Here is a 20767-nt window from a genome sequence, read left to right as displayed (position 1 = left end):
TTATTGAATTACTGCCTTGTGATTTATTTTGATCATTCAGAAATGTCAATCTCCCTTTTCAAGCAAATATTTTTAGATTGAAACATTTACATTATTAATAAGTTTAGACATGGAAAATGTTTGCCACTTCACTGGAAAAGTTTGTTCAAATAGAAAGTGCTTAAAAAATTCAAGTTGTAAATTTATCTTAGAAAAAATGATCAAGACTAAATGCATGGAAGATAAACATATTACATATTGTGTTGTGATATGCTAATCTAGTATAGTAGCCTTATGGCAGTATTACAGATCTAAAAATAGTTTGTAATTCATACTCTTTTGTTTGTTTGTTTGTTTGGTTGGTTGGTTTTTTTGAGACAGGGTTTCTTTGTTCAATAGTCCTGGCTGTCCTGGAACTCACTTTGTAGACCAGGCTGGCCATGAACTCACAGAGATCCACTTGTCTCTGCTTCCCAAGTGCTGGGATAAAAGGCATGCACCACCACCGCCTGACCTATAATTCTTAAATCTGTTTTTCAAGAGTCAACCCGACCTGGTGGCACATACCTTTAATCCCAGCACTTAGGAGGTGGAAACAGGCTGATTTCTATGAATACAAGGTCAACCTGGTCTACAGAGAGAGTTCCAGTACAGCTAGGGCTCCACAGAAAAGTCTTGTCTTGAAAAACCAAAAGAAAAAAAGATATTAACATTAAATAGCCAAAGCTTAAAATTAATCAATGAGAAATAAACTAAGAAAATGTAAATTTCCAAAGCAGATGACAGGTCTTCATTTTCTGAATAGCATTACATATAATTATATATATTGTATATATAATTATATATATTATATTATATATCATAAAGCTAATCAAAGATGTCACTTTACGTTAATATAGGAAATACTCCACATGGACACTTAAGCAGTTATGAACTCATGTGCCAAAAGGAATCAAATACATTAAGCAAAAGCTGGAAAATTAAAATAAAATAAAAAGTGAGAGAACTGTTTAAAATCTTGAATATACTCTGAGGAGGCACAAAGCAAGACATGGATATAGTGCAGAAAGTAATAAATTAGCACATCAGTGCTTCACAGTATCCACTCACTTAAGATGAGTAACTCATTAGACTAACTCAATCCTTCCCACAAGCCTTGAAAGTAGAAACTGATTACCTCATTCTTGAGGACAGTTGAGTACAACTGCAGTTTAAAGTTTAATTCAAGTCCTTCTGGAAATGTAAAACCATTTTCTTAATTTTTGAGCCATTGAAGAAAGATACATTCACATTAAGATTAACCAGTAGAAAATAAAGACAAAAAGTGATTGAAATGGGGAAACAGCAAATGATTTGGGTTAGTAATCAAAACACTGACTAGAAAGCCAGAACTAGTGTGAGTGGTCTTTAGAGCCAAATCTGGACTTTGATAACTGAATAGATGTGTGAGAATCAAAGATGAATAGTGTAAATGGAGTTTTGTCTCCTATTATACTTGTGTGTAGCGAGGTATTTGAAATCCTTGCTGGTGCATGAAACTCTAGCCTCCTATTGCTGCCTAAGGCCTTGGCATGGTGCAGGACTTCTCTGTGCATCACCACTGCCTTCCAGCAATGGGTGTGCATGGTCACACATTGCAGTTGATTTGTGTCTTGTTGACTCGTCTGTTGTATCTTTTCAAAAGGCCCAAGTATGTAAATGCCTGTGTTAATTGTCATCCTACCCATCACTGAGGAAACCTATAATGTACAGAACCATTGATTGCTGTATACAAATGTGCAGCAAAAATAGAGATCAAGAGAAAAATATCATCTGAACCTCATCAGCTACCAACTTGACAACGTGGTCTTATTGACATGCATTTAGTTTCTTTTAGTTAATTTATTTAAAGTTTTTGTGGTGGGAGTCTCATTATGTGGCCTCGGTTAACTTTGACCTAAATGCCTCTACTTTCCAAGAGCTAGAATTACAGGCATGTGCTACCACATGCTTTTTACAACTTAAATTTTTTTGATTTAATCTTTTGACTAAAAGTAAATTCATATGGTTTAGAAGTTTATGTTGTTAAAACAGCAGCAGCGGTTATGGTCTTCATCTGTCTCCTGTCTGTTCTTCCCTTAACTCTCTTGCTATGCTTCCCCCCCCCCCAAAAAAAAAAAAGTTTTCTCTATGTAACAACTCTGTCCTGAAACTCACTCTGTAGACCAGGCTGGCCTCCAGTGCACAGAGATCTGCCTGCCTTTGCCTCCCGAGTGCTGGGGTGAAAGGTGTGCACCACCACTGCCTGGTGCTGTGCTCTCTTTACCTCCATAATTGTCAGTGGCAACTTGTATGCTGAACTTGCATAAATAAAGTGCTCTAATGTGCCGTTTACATTAAATTTAAAAATTTTTAAACTTTAAGGACATTCCTTAGAGTTAATATTTGTGATTTTGCAGTATTTTTTAAAAAGAAAAATACAGAGAAATAACATTTCAAACAGAGATTTTTTTTTCTTTTTTGCACATGGTGCTTCTTAACCATCTGTAACTCTAGTTTCATGGGTTCCAACGATTCTGGTTTCTGTGGGCACTGAGCATACCCATGGTGTGTGTGCATGCATGCGTGCGTGCGTGCGTGCGTGCGTGTTTTTGTGTATGTACACACACTTATTCTTATCTATACATACATACATGGGTTCTGGGTCATTCATGCTTGCAAGGCCAGCATCTTATTGATTGAATCATCTCAGCCTGTATATGAGTGTGTGTTGGGGGGTGGATTTTATGTACTTCTGCCTGCTCTGGAACTTACTAAGTAGTCTTAGTTTGAACTTCATAGTAATCCTGTCTCAGACTCTTCTGTGGTAGGATTACAGGTGTGGGTCACCATACCTGGTTAGGGTCCCCTTTTGAATATCATATGACTTACATCTTTTAAACATTCACCTCATTTTTTTCTAAGCCATTTCATGCTTCCCTAATTTCTTCAAGGAATGGCTAGCATAGGTGCATAGGAATGCCCTTTAGTGTGTTGAGTTTTCCATCTGGACTGCTGACCAGCTCCCGAATAACCACACAGAGACCTAATCTTAATTATAAATGCATGGCTGATAGTATAGGCTTGTTACCAACTAGCCTCTTCTTACAACTTAAACCAACCCATTTCTATTAATTTGTGTTCTACCATGTGCCTCATGGTTTGTTACCTCATCTTCTACGTGTCATGCTTCCTCTGTGCATCTCCTCACAGCTCTGCCCTTCTTTCCAGCACCTTCTGTGCCCTGAAATTCCTGCCTAGCTATTGGATAGTCAGCTCTTTTATTAAACCAAATCAGAAGGTGCCTTGGCAAAACACGTCCTCACAGTGTACAAAAAAATAAGCCTTTAGTACCCCTGCCAACAGGTTGTTGTAGCTATTATTCAGCTGCGTGTTCTTTGTTGGGCTCCAAGATTGGACTCACGTTCTACTGCTTTTCTGCATAAAGGTAGTAAAGGCAGCACATTTTTCTCTAGTGTGCTGATTCTGATATGCTTTTGCTAAGAAAGTACGTAAGCAGCTTTGTGAAGAATTATGTGCCTAATGAGTCTATCTTTGTGAGGAACCTTAGGTATAAAAAACATAGCTATAGTACAGAGGCTATTGGCTGTTACTTTAGATATGCAGTGGCCTCTGTTTATTGGGTTCATAGATCAAAGCAGTATTTAATCTTTGAACAAATGAGGTGTTTAATCAGTGCATTTTTAAGAATGACTGATCTTTTTCTTTCTTTTGCTATTGCTTTCATTGCTTCTAATATTGAGTTAGAATTGAGTGTAGCCACTTAGAGAAACTTTGGAATAATCCAGTTATCATAGCAATTTAGTACAGTAACTTTAATGAAATTTTCCTTTGAAATTTGACTTCCTTTTCCTTTCCTGTCCCCAGGGAGTGACTATCCCCAGCCAGAGGCGCTATGTGTACTATTACAGCTACCTGCTGAAGAACCACCTGGATTACAGGCCAGTGGCGCTGCTCTTTCACAAGATGATGTTTGAAACTATTCCCATGTTCAGTGGCGGGACCTGCAGTAAGTGTTCCAAATTCTCGTGCTTCTGTGTGCTGGAAATATCAAAATGTGTATGTAAAAAATTTAGAAATAAACATACCTGGTTAAAGCTTACTCGGGAGACTATTTTTCTGAAGTGTTGGAATTAATTAGTTCAGTGGTTTAGCTCACTGGGCTAAGAAAGCTAAGAATGGTGAGTTTTAGTGTTCTTGGAGTTACATTTATGTGAGAAATGTTGTGTGTTATGACCACCAACTACAATCTCCCTTCTTACCAAATAATTGAAGGACAGTCTGAGAGCCAGCGTGAGAGTGTCAGTGGGGTCAACCAGTTTACTGGTCTCGAGGCAGGAGCCAAGCCCATCTGAGGGAGACAAACGTCTACAGTCACGGTGACGGAAGAGAGAAGCCACTGCAGCAGCCTCCTTACAAAGAGTAGGGGTGTGTGAGTCAGAATGTATGGAGAAAACCTGGGTTTAGCTCTTAGTTCCAGCCCTTGGCCAGTGAACTGGCCATGTCATCTGCCTTGCTGAGTTTGCTTGTCAGTAAAATGAAGAGATCTGCATTCTGACCCACCCTCGATAAGTACTGTCATGACATCGCTATCTCCTGTGATCCCTCTTTCACCTTAGCAGCTCTCTACCTACCTTTATCAACCCACCATGATCATTTTGATCTTGTTCTCTTTGCCTATTGTTCATGACTAGAGTTCTTAGCAACATAACTCTTGGAATAAGTAGCTCAATACCTGGACCCACAGCAGTTGTTTAATGAAGGGAGAATGTATGGCTGGATGTGTATGGAAACTAAATGGAGGAATTTTATGCAGCCCCAGAAGACTAGGCTGCTGCACCATCTCTTATTCTGTAAAAGTGTTTTGACACTGAATGTCTTAAGTGTCACCTGGGAGTATTCAGTCATATTTTATACTATTTATATTTACAACGTAATGCCATAATTTCAGATACACTTATTAGAATTCCTTATTTTATGGATGCTTTACAGTTTGTTAGTGATTTTAGTTTTTAGCCTTAAGCTAATTTATTTAGGTAAATTAATTTGTTTTCTCTAAAATAGTTTATATGGAGAAAATTAATTTCTAGAAGTCATCTATCTTTGTCTGATGGGTCTGATTCCCATGTGTGTGACAACTTTATCAGAGGTTCCAGATTTATTAATATAGCTTGTTGGAAAGTTCTAAGGAACGTCACTGATCATATCAGTATAATTTTAAAAACCTGTGTACAAGGCACAGTAGACTTTTGAACGTGATTAACCTAGGAACATTACCAGATTCATAGAACAGGAGAAAGGTTAAAACTTAATGCTCTTCCTATGGTTTATGTATCAGTATAAGAACCAAATGAGTGATACAGAGGTGATATTAGGAGCCACCTCTATTATATATTAGTGCAGTGATGGCGCACACCTTTAATTCCAGGACTCAGGAGGCAGAGACAGATGGATTTCTATGAGTTCATGGCCAGCCTGTTACAGAGTAACAGAGCAAGTTCTAGGACAGACTCCATGACTAGATGACTAGGAACAGGCTGGGAAACCCTGTCTCAAAAAAGAAAAAAAAAATATTATTAGGTACTTAGACTCCTGAATCTTACTGAAGTCAGTTCTACTTTGCCTGTTTGCCTGTCTGTGATTAAACACTGTTTTGTTTGGCTTTTGGTTTCACAATATTATTTTTACCTCTCTAGACTTAAAATTATTGACTACTTAATTTCTTTTTAATTTTCTAATTACCTATTTATGTGCTGGGATTTAATACTGTATATTGAAGTTATATTAAAGTACCACTCATGAAATGCTATGTTCATAAAAGGTTTTGGAAACTGTTAATTTTATTGAAAAAGCCTGCCAATTGGAAAGCATGTACAGTTTAGATTGGCATTAAGTCTGAAGGAAATATTGCAGGCAGTGGGAAGTCAGTTGACCTGAAGCACAGCAGCAGGAAACAAGCTGGACAAGAAGTGAAGGTGTGACTGCTACAGGATCTTGAGTGTTGATGTCATGGTGATTTTTAGGGACTATAGCCGTGTTTTAAGGACAGTCATATTTTCTATGGAAAGTTGTGCTAGTGGTTGGGGGAGTAAAACCAGCTATGCGACTTGCCAGATGTTGCTAGAGCAATGAAATGGGCTTTGTTTGGTTTTTCTTTAGCTGTGTATATCCAGAGATTTTGTTAAAGTTTTTGATCTTACTTCGGTGGATGATTCACAGAAAGATGGAAAGTACATTTGAAATTTGGAGTCATAAATGTTATCACTTTGGCTTTAAAGTTGTTTTAAATCTAATAAAAACAAGTTGTTCATGGGAAGATGTGCAGTGGGGCTGGAGGTTTGTCTTGGGTACAGTACTTGACTAGGACTGGAAAGCACAAGGCTGTGCGGAAGATGCTCAGTGTTAGATTGTTGGTGGATGTGAGCATAGATTGAAGTCAAGGTGAGAGATCATATTTGTTTGGGAGAAGCATCAGGAACAAGATAGTAATTTAGCCTTTTGGTTGAGTATGTTGTTAATGTAGGAAAGAGTGAAGACTGAGAGAGGGGAAGAGCAAGGTTCAAGAAAAAGAGACAGTGTCGTGAAGCAGATAAAACTAGTAATGAAAACTGAAGTATCTTCTGCAGTTACCAGGAGCTGGCAGCATTTTTCTTACTTGATTATTGTCCTGGTGTTTCTAAGTGAAGCAAAGTTTTAGTGTATGGGTTATAAATATTAATAAGAAAGAGCAGTGTGCTTTTCTGTTGGGATACACTCTCCCCAGGAAAGTGCACTTCTCATCTTTGTCTACTGGTTCTAGATCTTGTCATTTCTTTAGAACATAGTTAACGTACCAAACGTTGTGTTTCAAATTTGTAGCTTAGAAGTCAACAGAACTTTAATAGTATTAGAGTTTTGTTGTTTGGACTTCATTCCAATGTGAAACTCATATTATACCAGAGATTTTTTTTTTCTTAGTGGCTTTAGGAAATGCTTCATTTATTCATTTCTTTAAAAACTTCATACTGTTTTATTGTACACGGCAGCTAAGGACACTCTCCTTGATCAGTGTTCTACTTCTGTGAAAAGACACCATGACCATGCAAGTCTTAAAACATTTAATTGGGGCTTGCTTACAGTTTTAGAGGTTTAGTCCATTATCAGCATGGCAGTATTCAGGCAGACATGGTGCTGGAGAAATAGCTGAGGGTTCTACATATGGATCTGCAGACAGCAGGAAGAACAGAGACTTGGTTTGAGTTTGGCTTGGATTGAGTTTTTGAAAGCCAAAGCTTCTTCCCAGTGACATACTTTCTCCAACAAGGGCACACCTACTTCAAGGCCACACCTCCTAATTCCTCTCAAGTAATGCCATTCCCTTATGACTAAGCATTGAAATATGAGTCTCTGGGTGCCATCCTTATTCAAATTACCACAGACACTGAGTTAAAAATTGCTCAACAGCCCTCCTCAATGCATGCGGTGCACTCATGCACACTCACAGTAGAGATCAGGGTCTTGTGTGCTATAATGGTATATTATTTTTGTTTTAATAAATAAAACTTGCCTGAAGGTCAGTTTAAAGCAGCCACATTAGTCAACCATACAGGCCAGGCAGTGACTGAATACACCTTTAATCCCAGCAGCCATACTAGTTAGCCAGAGAGGGTTGGGGTGTTGGTGCACAACTTTAATCCCAACACTAGAGAGGAATATAAGGTGGGATGAGACAGGAACTTGCTCTCTTTCAGTTTAAAGATTTTATAAAGGTAAGGGCTCTCTAGTGGCTTGACTGCTTTGCTTTTCTGATCTTCTGATTGAACTCTGACATCTGTTTCTGGGTTTTTATTATCCATGATACAGTGTACTAGGCAAGAACTCCACTACTGAGCCTCTACCTTTATCTACACTGCTCTCAGAGCACCACTGTCCTCCATGCTTCTATCAGTATGGCCAGTTAAGCCAAAGTCCTAACCCAAAGTTCACATTCTGCCAATAAGCAGCATGCTCAGGCAAATTATTTTTTAGTGAAACATTTTTACCCTAATTTTAGAAGTTCTAAGTAATATGGATTTGTAATTAACTTGTCAATTGTTTATAACAGTTGTTCAAACCTTGGAAATGTATACCCTTAGATGTTGTTTAGCTGAAATCCAGGTTGTACTATCAGTTTTCAAACCCTAAAACCAGTAGTATCAGATGCTGAACTAGTAGACTAACTCATTAATAAGATTATAAGGCATTTTATCCTGATAATTCTTAACCACAGCATTGAAACTATGCTTTGTTCATTTGCTTCGTGTTACACTTCATTATTGTATAGAGCTTTGTAAACTGTCCCCTTGCATTTGCACTTTGAACCTTTAGGCACAGAATTGAAATATATTGGCAGCTTGTTGGTGTAATGTTTCTTCCTTTTGGGTAGGTTTCCTGATAAATGTCTTGTAAATTCATGTTAAAATAACCCCATATGCTTTGTTAAGGGTCCTGTTTTCTATGAGATGATTGCTGTGTTATTGCTTTTATATGTTAAATATGTAGACTCTGTGTTTATTAAGTTAGAAATTTCACTTAGATTGGTTTGACTTTTGCATTTTCTCAGTCATTCGTCACATTGATTTTAAAAAAAGGTCTCATCTTGAAAGAAGTAGCACCTTTGGTTGGTATTGATATTTTTATGCCACATGTCTACATACAAATCTTCTAATTTGAACATACTAATGTCCTATTTCTCTCTATCTATAAATGAATTTGAGTACATCTTAAAAATAAAAGGTCAGGCAATGGTGGTACAGACCTTTCATCCTAACACTCAGGAGGCAGAGGCAGGTGGATTTCTGTGAGTTTGGATCAGTCTCATCTACAAATAAGCTCCAGGACAGCCAGGGCTACACAGTGAAAACCTGTTTTAAAAAACCAAACCAAAATAAACCAACAAGTGAAAAACCCCACAAAACAACAAAAGCATCTTTTCCTTTCCACATCTATAACCATCTTGTGTGAGTTGCTAATCAAATCGTGATGATTTGATGATGAGAAGTTGAACTTAAGCAGTAATATTAAAATAGACCTGGATTGGAACCAAATAATTGTTGATAAAAGCAGTGCTTAGAGGGAAGGAGAGCCCTGCTGTAGTTTTCCCTTGGCGCCTGCTGCATTTCCTGTGGACATGTAGGATAGTTTCCTTTCTTTTTATCATGATTGTGAGTTTCCATACCTTTAAAATAAATGTGGACTACCACCCCATGTGAGTATGGGCAGCACAAATTGGGCTCAGTGGGTTTCAACCACAAAGCAAAAAACATGAAGTTCAGGAAGAAACTTGGTTGTCCATCCAGAAAGAGTTAGAGGGAAAGGTGGGAAGTGAATTATATCAAAGTTGAGTGCATATATTAAATTCTCAAGGAATTAATAAAACAATATATTAAATTCGTGGAATGGAGGTCAAAAGCATGATGATGAATATTTTATATTTATAAATTATAAATGCTTAGGCTTATGTTGTACAGTTTATTTAAATTTTCTTGTTATATTACCTTTATGCAATTTACAAAAGTCCTAGGAAGTTGTTTAAATTATTTTATGCTTAAGGTAATTTGTGGTGGATCTTTTGCCTAATGTTAATGTAAAGCTTTGATATTAATAGTGTTGTTAAAGTCTAGTCTTGGGATTTACTGTTTAAGTAGTATCAATTGATTTTTTAATATATAATAGAACTTTATATAAAGGTTTATATATTATAATATATAATATAATGTTATATATTATATATTTTAATATATAATAGAACTTTATATAAAAGTTCAAAGTGAAGTGATCCTTATTTGGAGTGAGTGGTTTTGCTTTTAATGCAATTTATTCCTGTTAATTTGATTTAGATCAGCAGTCGATAGGAAGAATTATCTTTTTATGTTTACTTCTGTTACTTTATCATTAAAATAGTTTCTGATCATCTAAGTGTTAAAGGAGTTTATTGTGAAATGATCATATGTGTATTTAACCTTGTAGATCCTCAGTTTGTGGTCTGCCAGCTAAAGGTGAAGATCTTCTCCTCCAATTCAGGACCCACACGGCGGGAGGACAAGTTCATGTACTTTGAGTTCCCTCAGCCGTTGCCTGTGTGTGGTGACATCAAAGTAGAGTTCTTCCATAAACAGAACAAGATGCTCAAAAAGGTTTGTGCTTCACTTCTGTTTGGTAGAAATAGCCATCCTTAGTGACCTCAGGCCTTTTTTAAAAGAGACTAAGTACAGTATTTCTTTGCTGTCCACTGAGCTCTGATGGATTTCTTGTTAGATTTGCAGACAATATACCTTGTCTCATCTGTGGTATTGATGAGACATGTTTAAGCAGTACCTTTGTGTGTTTTTGTTTTGGTTTGCTCTGTGATCTTATGCAATGATCCAAGCTGAGTTTTACCCATTTGTGTTTATGTTTATCTGAGACTGGACTATTTTACATTTGTTTCCCCAGATTTGCTGAGAGTTTAGTCAGTATTACTTAGTTGAAAGAAATGACAACAAAGAAGTAAATAAAAAAAAGAAAAAGAAAAAACTAATACTTAGACATTTATGTTCAGAATTACCGACGCTTGGGATACTCTTAAGAGAAGGCCAATACTCAGCTGTCATATCCTCAGTTTGGAGTGCTGTGAACATTTAAAGTGCGTCTACAGTGTAGAAGCTTTGGTGTAGAAGTGCCGCCTGTGAAACATGCAGGGCAGTGATCGCCAGAAAGGGGTTCATCTTCTCAATCTTTAGATTGTTGTTGTTGTTAGTGTTTGTTTGTTTGTTTGGAGATAGGTTCTCACTTTGTAGCTCAGGCTGGCCTGGAACTAAGTAGCCCAGGTTGCAGTGCTTTTACCTTAACCTCCCAAGTGTTGTGATTATGGGTGCACCAGCATACTTGGTTTTTATGTTGTCTTTTAGAATGGATGCTTAATTCACCATTTCCTTGTACTTTTAGGAATATGCTATTTTTTACTCCAGATCTCAGTTGCACACTTATGTATATGAAGCTGAAGATTGGATATTTATATTTGTATATCTTAGATTACTTTACATACATTTGCATTTATCTTAGATTTTCCTGACTTAGTTACGTGCCTGTTTTGATTTAAATAAAAACAATTTCAGAAAATTAGTATACACCAATGAGCTACATTTTGGAAGTTTAAATAATATTACCTTTTTTTCTAAGTAAAATATAATTGCTAAGTTAACAACTTTGCTAAATAACTGAGATCAATAAAATTTTAAAACGGCTTATCGTGGACTGGAGAAATAGCTCAGCAGTTAGAAGCACTGACTATTCTTTTAAAGGACCGAGGTTTCGTTCCTGGCACTTATAAGTTGGCTTACAGTCACCTTTAACTCCATTCCCAGGGGATCTGAATTCCTTTCTGGGCTCCATGGGTACCAGGCACACACAGAGTGCACATATGTATATCTAGGCAAAAATGCAGTTGCTAAATTCCTTAGGAAGCTGGTACTAACCTTCTTAGACTTCTGTTGCTAAGACATCTGAACTTTGCTTCTCTCTACATCACATAAATTCAAAACATTTTTAAAATCCAGTATTAGAGTAGAAAATATTTTAGAGTTTTAACATAAAAGTAAGTTACCAGATGTATACGATTGATTATATTTTCATCTGAAATTTGAGTGAAAGAAGACTTAGTGAATAAGAATGTGACATTCCATAAGTTGCTTACCTTAACTTAGAATAACGCCTTTTATGTGGTTTATTATGTTGACTATTTGTGATATACATTTTTAAATAAGTGAAACAAATATTTTTTTACTTTTTTAGGACAAAATGTTTCACTTTTGGGTAAATACGTTCTTCATACCAGGACCAGAGGAAACATCAGAAAAAGTGGAGAACGGAAGTCTTTGTGATCAGGAGATTGACAGTATTTGCAGTATAGAGCGTGCTGAGAACGACAAAGAGTACCTAGTACTCACCTTAACAAAAAATGATCTTGACAAAGCAAACAAAGACAAGGCCAACCGATACTTTTCTCCAAATTTTAAGGTCAGTTAAAGTCGTTTTTGGGGTGGGAGCGTATGTTTTATCCTAAGTATGTAGCTGGAGAACTTGGTTTTGCTCATTTCAAACTAATCATGTGTTACTGCTCTTCTATTTGGAACATTCCCACAGGGTTGCCTCATCTTTCCTTTTCTCTTTATTGCCCTATGTGTTTGTGTCCCTTCTCCTCTTCTCGTCCTCCCCTCCTCACTCCAGCCTTTCCCTTCTCTGTTTTTAATTCTGTTGTATTTGTTTCTTTCGCATGTAATACACTTAACCATAGGTTATAAACATAATAGTACTCCTCTTACTTAGTAGAGATAGGTAATTATATGTCAAGTGAAAATACTATTCAAAGTCTTTGAATCTCAAGTTTAATTTTCCTATAGAATCCACAGGTTTTAATTTCCTTTCTTTAAATTTATATTTCTGTCAATCATTTTTCTGCTTTCTGTTTTTTTTTTTTTTTAGATAGGGTTTTGCTGTGTAGACCCAGGTTGATCTTGAACTGGCATTCCTCCTGCTTCACCACTTGCTTTTAAATGTATTTCTTTCTAGTTCTACTGTCTTGATATTTCTCTGGCAATGCACCTAAGTGTTTGCCTAACTAGCATGGGTGATACCCTGAGTTCAACACCAAGTACTAGAGAAACAATCCTTAAAAATAAAGTATATAAAAGAAAAAGTTATTGTACATGAAAGCTGTTTTTTTGTTGTTGTTGTTGTTACTGAACACATGTACAATGAAATATAGAACTGACAAAGATGGCCTGATTACATAAAGAGAGGTCTGAATGAACTGGGCAGACTCGCAGCAGTTCGGGAAAAGGAAGAGTAGGTGCAAGAATCCTAGGCAGGAATGAACTTGATAGACTACAGTGGACAAAGTCAGTTTTACTGAAAGCGAGTCACAAGGAAACCAGTCTTGTTGTGGTGATGTGGAGTGTTCAGTATAGAAAAAATGTAATCTGAGTTTGCCTTTAAATATTCAGTTAACTTCCTCAAATGAGACTGGGTAGGAAACTAGGAAGAAGGATAGAAGAGTGGATGAGTGGGGAAGTGAGCTCATTGGCAGCAAGTTAGTGCAGATGAGAGGTAGTGGTTACATACTCTAAAGTCGTGGCAGAAAGGAGTGATAAAATTAGTAAAATTCTTAGAAGGGAGAGCTTAAAGCCATTGTTAGTTGTAAGAAAGTTTATATATAATGACTTAGATAGCGGGAGAGAAGCTACAGAAAGAGTAAAGATCCGGTTTAAATCCAGCCTCCTGTCTGCTATTCACCAGGTACTGTCCGTTAACATGTTGACTGGTCTCCTGGGTCTTTGTTTCTTTTCCTTTAAAATGGAAATACTTAATAAGTTTACTGCAGCCATGTTTGTAAAGACTACTGACCACTCTTTGAACCACTCTCTGGTCTCTGTTAGCTTCGTCCATTCTCCATTTAGGTGCAGATTTTAGGGCTAATAGATCTTGAACATATTTTCAACCCATGTTTGTGCAGTGTTACTAATTGTCTCAGGCAGAGATAGAAAGAGAAACATTTTCAAAACTTAAGCATTAGTAAATTGAGTTTTGGACTGAAAATGTATTTGGTAAGTTCCCGAGGTTTCATTTTGCATTACTTTTCTAGAATTATACAGCTTGTGTTTCTGTAGGCATTAAGGTCATTTGAAAAGTATGTTTGTTACAGTACTCTCAAGTAAATTTGTGAAAACAAATGCCTTTGCTAATATAAAACTCATCTTAATTGCTCATTTTCATCTTACACTTTTCTTTCTCTAGGTGAAATTATACTTTACAAAAACAGTAGAGGAGCCATCAAATCCAGAGGCTAGCAGTTCAACTTCTGTGACACCAGATGTTAGTGACAATGAACCTGATCATTATAGATATTCTGACACCACTGACTCTGATCCAGAGAATGAACCTTTTGATGAAGATCAGCATTCACAAATTACAAAAGTCTGATTTTTTTTTTATCAAGAGGGATAAATACCATGAAAAAAAACTTGAATAAACTGAAATGGACCTTTTTTTTTTTTTTAATGGCAATAGGACATTGTGTCAGATTGCAATTATAGGAACAATTCTCTCTTCCTGACCAATCTTGTTTTACCCTATACATCCACAGGGTTTGACACTTGTTGTCCAGTTGAAAAAGCTTGTGTAGCTGTGTCATGTATATACCTTTTTGTGTCAAAAAGACATTTAAAATTCAATTAGGATAAATAAAAATGGCACTTTCCCATTTTATTCCAGTTTTATAAAAAGTGGAGACAGACTGATGTGTATACGTAGGAGTTTTTCCTTTTATTTTCTGTCACCAGCTGAAGTGGCTGAAGAGCTCTGATTCCCAGGTTCACGTCCTACCCCCTTGCACTTGTGGCAACAGATAAGTCTGCAATTGGCTAGGAGAAGTTTCTACAGGGTTTTGCTACATTCTAATGCATGTACTTGGGTTGAGGGAATGGAGGAAATGCTCAGAAAGGCATATTTTTAGCTGGGCTCTGGACCATATACCATCTCCAGCTACTTACAAGCACCTTTCTTTAGCATGCTACAGTTACTAATCTGGACGTCCAAGAAATTGGCCGCTGTCACTGCTTGTTGTTTGTGCATTTTTAAGAGCATTATTGGTGCTAGAAAAGGCAGCTAGAGCGATTAAATTTGTATTGGGGTACAGGAATGAACCTTCTACAGCATCTTAAGAATCTACAAATGAAGGGATATGAAAATAATGTGGTCATAGATAAGAGACACAGCAACAATGACTTAACCATACAAATGTGGAGGCTATCAACAAAGAATGGGCTGGAAACAGAAAAATTGACAATGATTTATTCAGTATGCTTTCTCAGTTGTAATGACTGCTCCATCTCCTCTGTAATCAAGGCCAATGCTAAAAGTCAGATGCTGTTAGTACCTACATCAGTCAACAACTCACATCTTCTTATTAGTTTTCAATCACACACCTACTGTGGATGCTTCATGTGCTGGCTGCCAGTTTTTTTTTCTCGTTCAATATAAAATATTTTGTAATTCTTCACAGGAAATTTCAATTTGAGATTCAACAGTAAGCAGTTTTTTTCTATAAAGAGGATGATGCACTTACTCAGTCCAGTAGCCGTCAGATGCCCCACCCTTTTGACCTTACACATTCTATTACAATGAGTTTTGCAGTTTTGCACATTTTTTAAATGTCATTAACTGTTAGGGAATTTTACTTGAATACTGAATACATATAATGTGTATATTAAAAAGTCATTGTTTGTGTTAAAAAGGAAATTAGAGTTGCAGTAAATTTTCAGCACTGCACGAATAATAAGGCATTTAAGTTTTTCAGTAGAAATTGTCCTGCAAATGCTTTACCGACTTGCTATTGAAAGAGTAGATCTTTTTTTAATGTGCAGTGTTGAGTCACTTCTTTATAGTGTAGAGTTGGGATTAGGGCTTCAATTTTACTTCTTAAATATCATTATATGTTGGATATGCCCAGACTGCATACAGTTTAAAGCAAGAGTACAACTACTATTGTAATGGTAATGTGAAGATACTATTAAAAAGGATTTTTTTTTTCTGGGAATTTGGTGTCTTTCAAATTAGACCTTGACCTTGACATTTGAATATCCAGCCGTTATATTTCTTAATGGTGTGAGGTCCCATTTTCAATAACTTACTGGTGCTGAAATTGTTCACTAGCTGTGGTCTGACCTAGTTAATTTACAAGTACAGATTGTGTAGGACCCACCAGAGAAGCATTTATAGTTTGATGGTAAGTAGATTAGGCAGAACGTCATCTAAAATATTCTTAGAAAATAATGTTGATGTATTTTCCATACCTCATCAGTTTCATTCAACCAATAAAATTTTTAAAATTGTAACAAAGCTCTTAGGATTTACACATTTATATTTAAACATTGATACATGAATATTGATTGACTGTTGATAAAGTGATAAAGTCAGAGACAACTTTTCCTAAAATCTCACCATTGAAATTTGTATCCCACCTTGTGTTTCCTAAAAGCTGAAAGTGGTTGACTAAAATGAAAAGCAGCTATTAGTGTTTTGGAGATAGTGATAAACACTGTTCTTTGTTAGTTTTGGGCACAGCATGCTAAACTATAACTTGTATTGTTCCAATATGTAACACAGAGGGCCAGGTCATGAATAATGACATTACAATGGGCTGTTGCACTGTTAATATTTTTCCTTTGGAATGTGAAGGTCTGAATGAGGGTTTTGATTTTGAATGTTTCAGTGTTTTTGAGAAGCCTTGCTTACATTTTATGGTGTAGTCATTGGAAATGGAAAAATGGCATTATATATATATTATATATATAAATATATATTATACATACTCTCCTTACTTTATTTCAGTTACCATCCCCATAGAATTTGACAAGAATTGCTATGACTGAAAGGTTTTTGAGTCCTAATTAAAACTTTATTTATGACAGTATTCACGATTAGCCTGAAATGCATTCTGTAGGTAATCTCTCCCGTGTTTCTGGAATGCTCTCTTAGACTTGTTGGGTGTGCAGCAGCTTACGTGTCTGAAATGACTTGAAGGCACCATCTTTTAAGAAGGCTTACAGTTGGGCCCTGTGCCATCCCAAGTCCTCTGTAATTCCTCGTGGACATTTTTGCCATAATTGTAAAAGGGTAGTTGAATTCAGTAACATCACCATTCTTTACTGTGGCACAGGTTATAAACGTAAGTGGAGTTTACCGGCAGCATCAAATGTTTCAGCTTTAAAAATAAAAGTAGGTTACAAGTTACATGTTTAGTTCTAGAAAATTTGTGCAATATGTTCATAACGATGGCTGTGGTTGCCACAAAGTGCCTCGTTTACCTTTAAATACTGTTAATATGTCATGCATGCAGATGGAAGGGGTGGAACTGTGCACTAAACTGGGGGCTTTTACTGTAGTATTTGGCAGAGTTGCCTTCTACCTGCCAGTTCAAAAGTTCAATCTGTTTTCATATAGAATATATATACTAAAAAACTGAGTCTGTAAAACAGCCTTACTCCGATTCAGCCTCTTCAGATACTCTTGTGCTGTGCAGCAGTGGCTCTGTGTGTAAATGCTATGCACTGAGGATACACAAGTATGACGTGTACAGGATAATGCCTCATGCCAATCAGATGTCCATTTGTTACTGTGTTTGTTAACAACCCTTTATCTTAGTGTTATAAACTCCACTGAAAGCTGATTAAAGTCTCATTCTTGTCATTGTGTGGCTGTTTTATTAAATGAGAGTATTTATAATTTAAATTACTTAAACCCATTGAAATGTTCAGTAATGGGCAGCCAAATACGATTGCAAAGTTCCTGTAGGTTTTTCAGTTTTTCCCCCCACCTCAGTGTTCTTCATAGCCGACTTCATGCATTAGAAAAGCATGCCTTTTGTCAGCACAGGAGTAGACTCCTGTCTGTCTACTCGTGGCTAAGAGAAGCACTTAGAGCCTGAGTTAGTCATCACGTCATAAATTATTCCAGGCACAGTAAGAAATATATTAATCTTGAAAAAGTTAAAGGTTTTTGAAAAAAACAGTGCTTATTTCTGTTTTATAAAACCAGATGTCTGAAGATAGGTGTTTCCCCTCCTCCCCCCACGGGCTTACTGTCCAGGTCCGTTCTGTGGCTGTTTTCTAACTCAGCAGTTGGCCATCAGCACATGAAAGGCTTCATCAGGATTTGCCCCATAGGAAGATGGATGTTCAGAATAGTGGGCTCAAATATAGTCTCGTTTCTAATGTTCTTAAAGGTTAAAAAGTAAGGCAGAGCCTTTCAGCGGACGTAAGATCATTTGTGACAGTGTAGTTTGTACAGATGTTTTAAAAGGAAGCAGACCATTCATGCCACTGTGGAATTTTAATGTTACATAAACTTTATAGGTTTTTTTTAAAAAGAAAATTTAAAGTTACCTTTTTTAAAAAGTAAATTGAGTAACATGTAATTATGTAAAGAGATTTGAAGATTGAATGAATTCACACATTTTCTTTAGAATTCTTAGGTAGTGTATATGGGTTAAAACTTGAATATAAAGGTATTTTGATTTATAAGATGTTTGATGTTTGAATACTAGTTTCCTGGTGTTTTGCTTTTAGATCATATCCCCATTCTACTGTAATTTGAGTTAACTTGGTTCAGTGAATGCCATCACCATTTCCATTGAGAATTTAAAAATCACCAGTGTTTAACATGCAGGCTTCTGAAAGGCTCCCAAAAAATCAAGACCCATAATTCCAGTTAATTAATTGCTAACATGAAACTTTTTAGTTATTTCATATTTTGTTAGATAATTTGTGATACATCTAAAGCATTGTCTTCAATGGCTTGCACGTAGCGTTTACTTAACAGTGCTATGCTAGGGCAGAGAGAAATGTTGCTGAATGGAAACACCTGTACCCAGTCTGACCTGGTGCAGAGAGCGTACCTAAAGTCCCACCCACAGGGTAATGGAACGCTTTAAAAGTAGGAGTCTTAAGAGGCTGATTTTCCTATGGAATTACATTGCAACAGAAAGTCTACTGGTATAATTTCTTTTAATGTTAGAACACATTTTTATGGTTATATACTATTTCTGTTTTTCCATCTTGAACAGGTATCAGGATGTGGATGGGTAACTTTAAACACTTACAATGTGAAGACAGCAGGATAGTATTAAGAACAGGCTTCTGGCTCTTAATTTAGCTATTCTGAGAACTCTTTCCTGACATAACATCACAATTCCCTTGCCCTTGGAGACACACCCCATATTATTAAATATATTTTAGTGACTAAACAATCATTTTTTTTGTTTATTCATGTACATTTTCTCTTAAAACTTAATTCTGTACTGTGTATGTCTCCAAAGCCTTTAGCTTAGTTTTTAGGAAATGGACACCGATTGGGTCACTTTTTAATGCAGCAGGTATGGAATATGTGCATTAGCTATCGTTCCAGTTCTGTGGGTCTACCTGAACGTTTATCGTTGGCGTGAGGATGGTGAATAAGTAAGCACAATTGTTATATTGGTTTAGCCTAGCAACCTTAATGTGGATATTTCTCTTCGAGAACCATCTTAAAGCACGGTGTGTGAAACACTGATGGGCAGCAACCTTTATCACTCTCTCTTGTAGTTTGCAAACGGTTGTTTGGTTTAGAGCAAACTCGTGTCTAATCTTGTCCCCTAAATAAAAGCAAGAACTACTACTGATTTACCACTCAGCTGTCTTTATATGTGTGCTCCTGTGACTTGCATCACATGAGACTCTTAATAGTTCACAAATTGTTACCTTTTAGCTCTGAATATTTAGTGTTGTGGTGGGCTTATAACAAACTCTTGACAGTCATTTGAGAATTTTCATGAAACATTTAGCTGAAAGCATTTTATAATTTATAAGAAAATGTGTATCTCAAGAAACTTAACGTATACGGGAGACATTAACTGCCATTTTTGAGCATACTGCATTTTAAAATAAAGCTGCATATTTTTAAATGAAGTGTTTAACAAGGATTTATATTTTTTGTTTTTTAAGATTAAAAATAATTTATGTCTTCTCATATGTGGGATCTCTGTCACAATGGTTAGATTTATGTAGAATAGAGCAAGACGTGTGTTTGAGCTTACAGTAAAATTCTTAATGTGTTTAAATGTGTTCACTTACTGGCTGTCATGTATGCCTTTGAGATTTTTCTGCCTGTTTTGTGCAGTTGTCTAAATGATACTCCTACATTTACAAATACCATCTTGGTATCTATTTTCTGTCTCCATTAAATTACCCCCATTCTCTACTGAGTTTGCAGGTGTGCACATTTGTGTGTGTGTGTATGTGTGTTTGTGGGGTGTGTATGGGAGAACTAGTTTTGGAAGTGCTAGAATAGATGAAATTTGGTTCAAGCAAAAATTTCCCACTGAGATTTTGCAGTTCATTGTAATAAAATGTTAATGTTGGTTGATATTGAATATTAATGAATTTGTTAGTAGCCTCTTGATGTGTGCATTAATAAGATATATCAAAGTTGTACATTAAACCAAAGTTGGAGTTGTGGAAGTGTTTTTATGAAGTTCCGTTTGGCTACCAATGGACATAAGACTAGAAATACCTTCCTGTGGAGAATATTTTTCCTTTAAACAATTAAAAAGGTTCATTATTTTTGATGATTTGTTTCTTAGCTTTTTATTCATCCAACGAATTTTAACACCCTGCTGTGAATAACAGGTATTTGGGATGTTATCGAGTGAAAGAGGCACATCCTGTCCTTCTGGTGAAGAGTTTAGACTCGTAAACTACCTAAATGCTGTGGGGTGTGCTGGGAAGCTCAAGATGGATGCATATGCTCCACTGTGCGGATCTCTGAACATTCTATGGGCACCCCTGCTTTTCTATCTCCTCAGTTCCAAGACATCCTGTTTACTAGTTCATTCTAGTGCAGTAGCCACAAAGTACTGAGGCACTTCCAAGTAAAGGCAGCGAGAAATCCCTGTACCATCCTGTCTTCTTTCTTTGTTGCAGTGACTTGAAGTATGTCTTATTGTATGCCATGGCTCTGTCAACCATGAGATACTGCTTGAGGTACATACTTCTTAAGAATACTACATGGAGTAGAACTCTTGAAGTTCCTCCTCTACCCCCTTCAAACTCTTAGCCCCACTGAGAAACAATCATGTTACTATTTTGGGACAGTACATCACTAAAGTGTAGTTTATTCTAATATGCTTCAAAAAAAAAACCTTAGGTTTCTTGAGCAA

General features: G+C 36.5%; 1 protein-coding gene across 1 annotated transcript in view; it reads left to right on the top strand.

Annotated features, from left to right (window-relative positions):
• The window catches only part of Pten (phosphatase and tensin homolog), a 72184-nt gene extending 52008 nt beyond the window's left edge, over nt 1-20176 (top strand). The window contains exons 6-9 of the mRNA XM_048438852.3: nt 3886-4027; nt 10006-10172; nt 11809-12033; nt 13810-20176. Of these exons, the coding sequence (XP_048294809.1) occupies nt 3886-4027; nt 10006-10172; nt 11809-12033; nt 13810-13995 (720 nt within the window). The 3' untranslated portion in view covers nt 13996-20176. The remainder of the gene's footprint in view (nt 1-3885; nt 4028-10005; nt 10173-11808; nt 12034-13809) is intronic.
• Nucleotides 20177-20767: the final 591 nt, after the last annotated feature.

Source organism: Myodes glareolus, chromosome 7 (assembly GCF_982192425.1).
Source record: "Myodes glareolus chromosome 7, mMyoGla1.1, whole genome shotgun sequence".
NCBI lineage: Eukaryota > Metazoa > Chordata > Mammalia > Rodentia > Cricetidae > Myodes > Myodes glareolus.
Note: the sequence above shows the minus strand (reverse complement) of the source record. Positions and strands in the feature narration are given on the sequence as shown.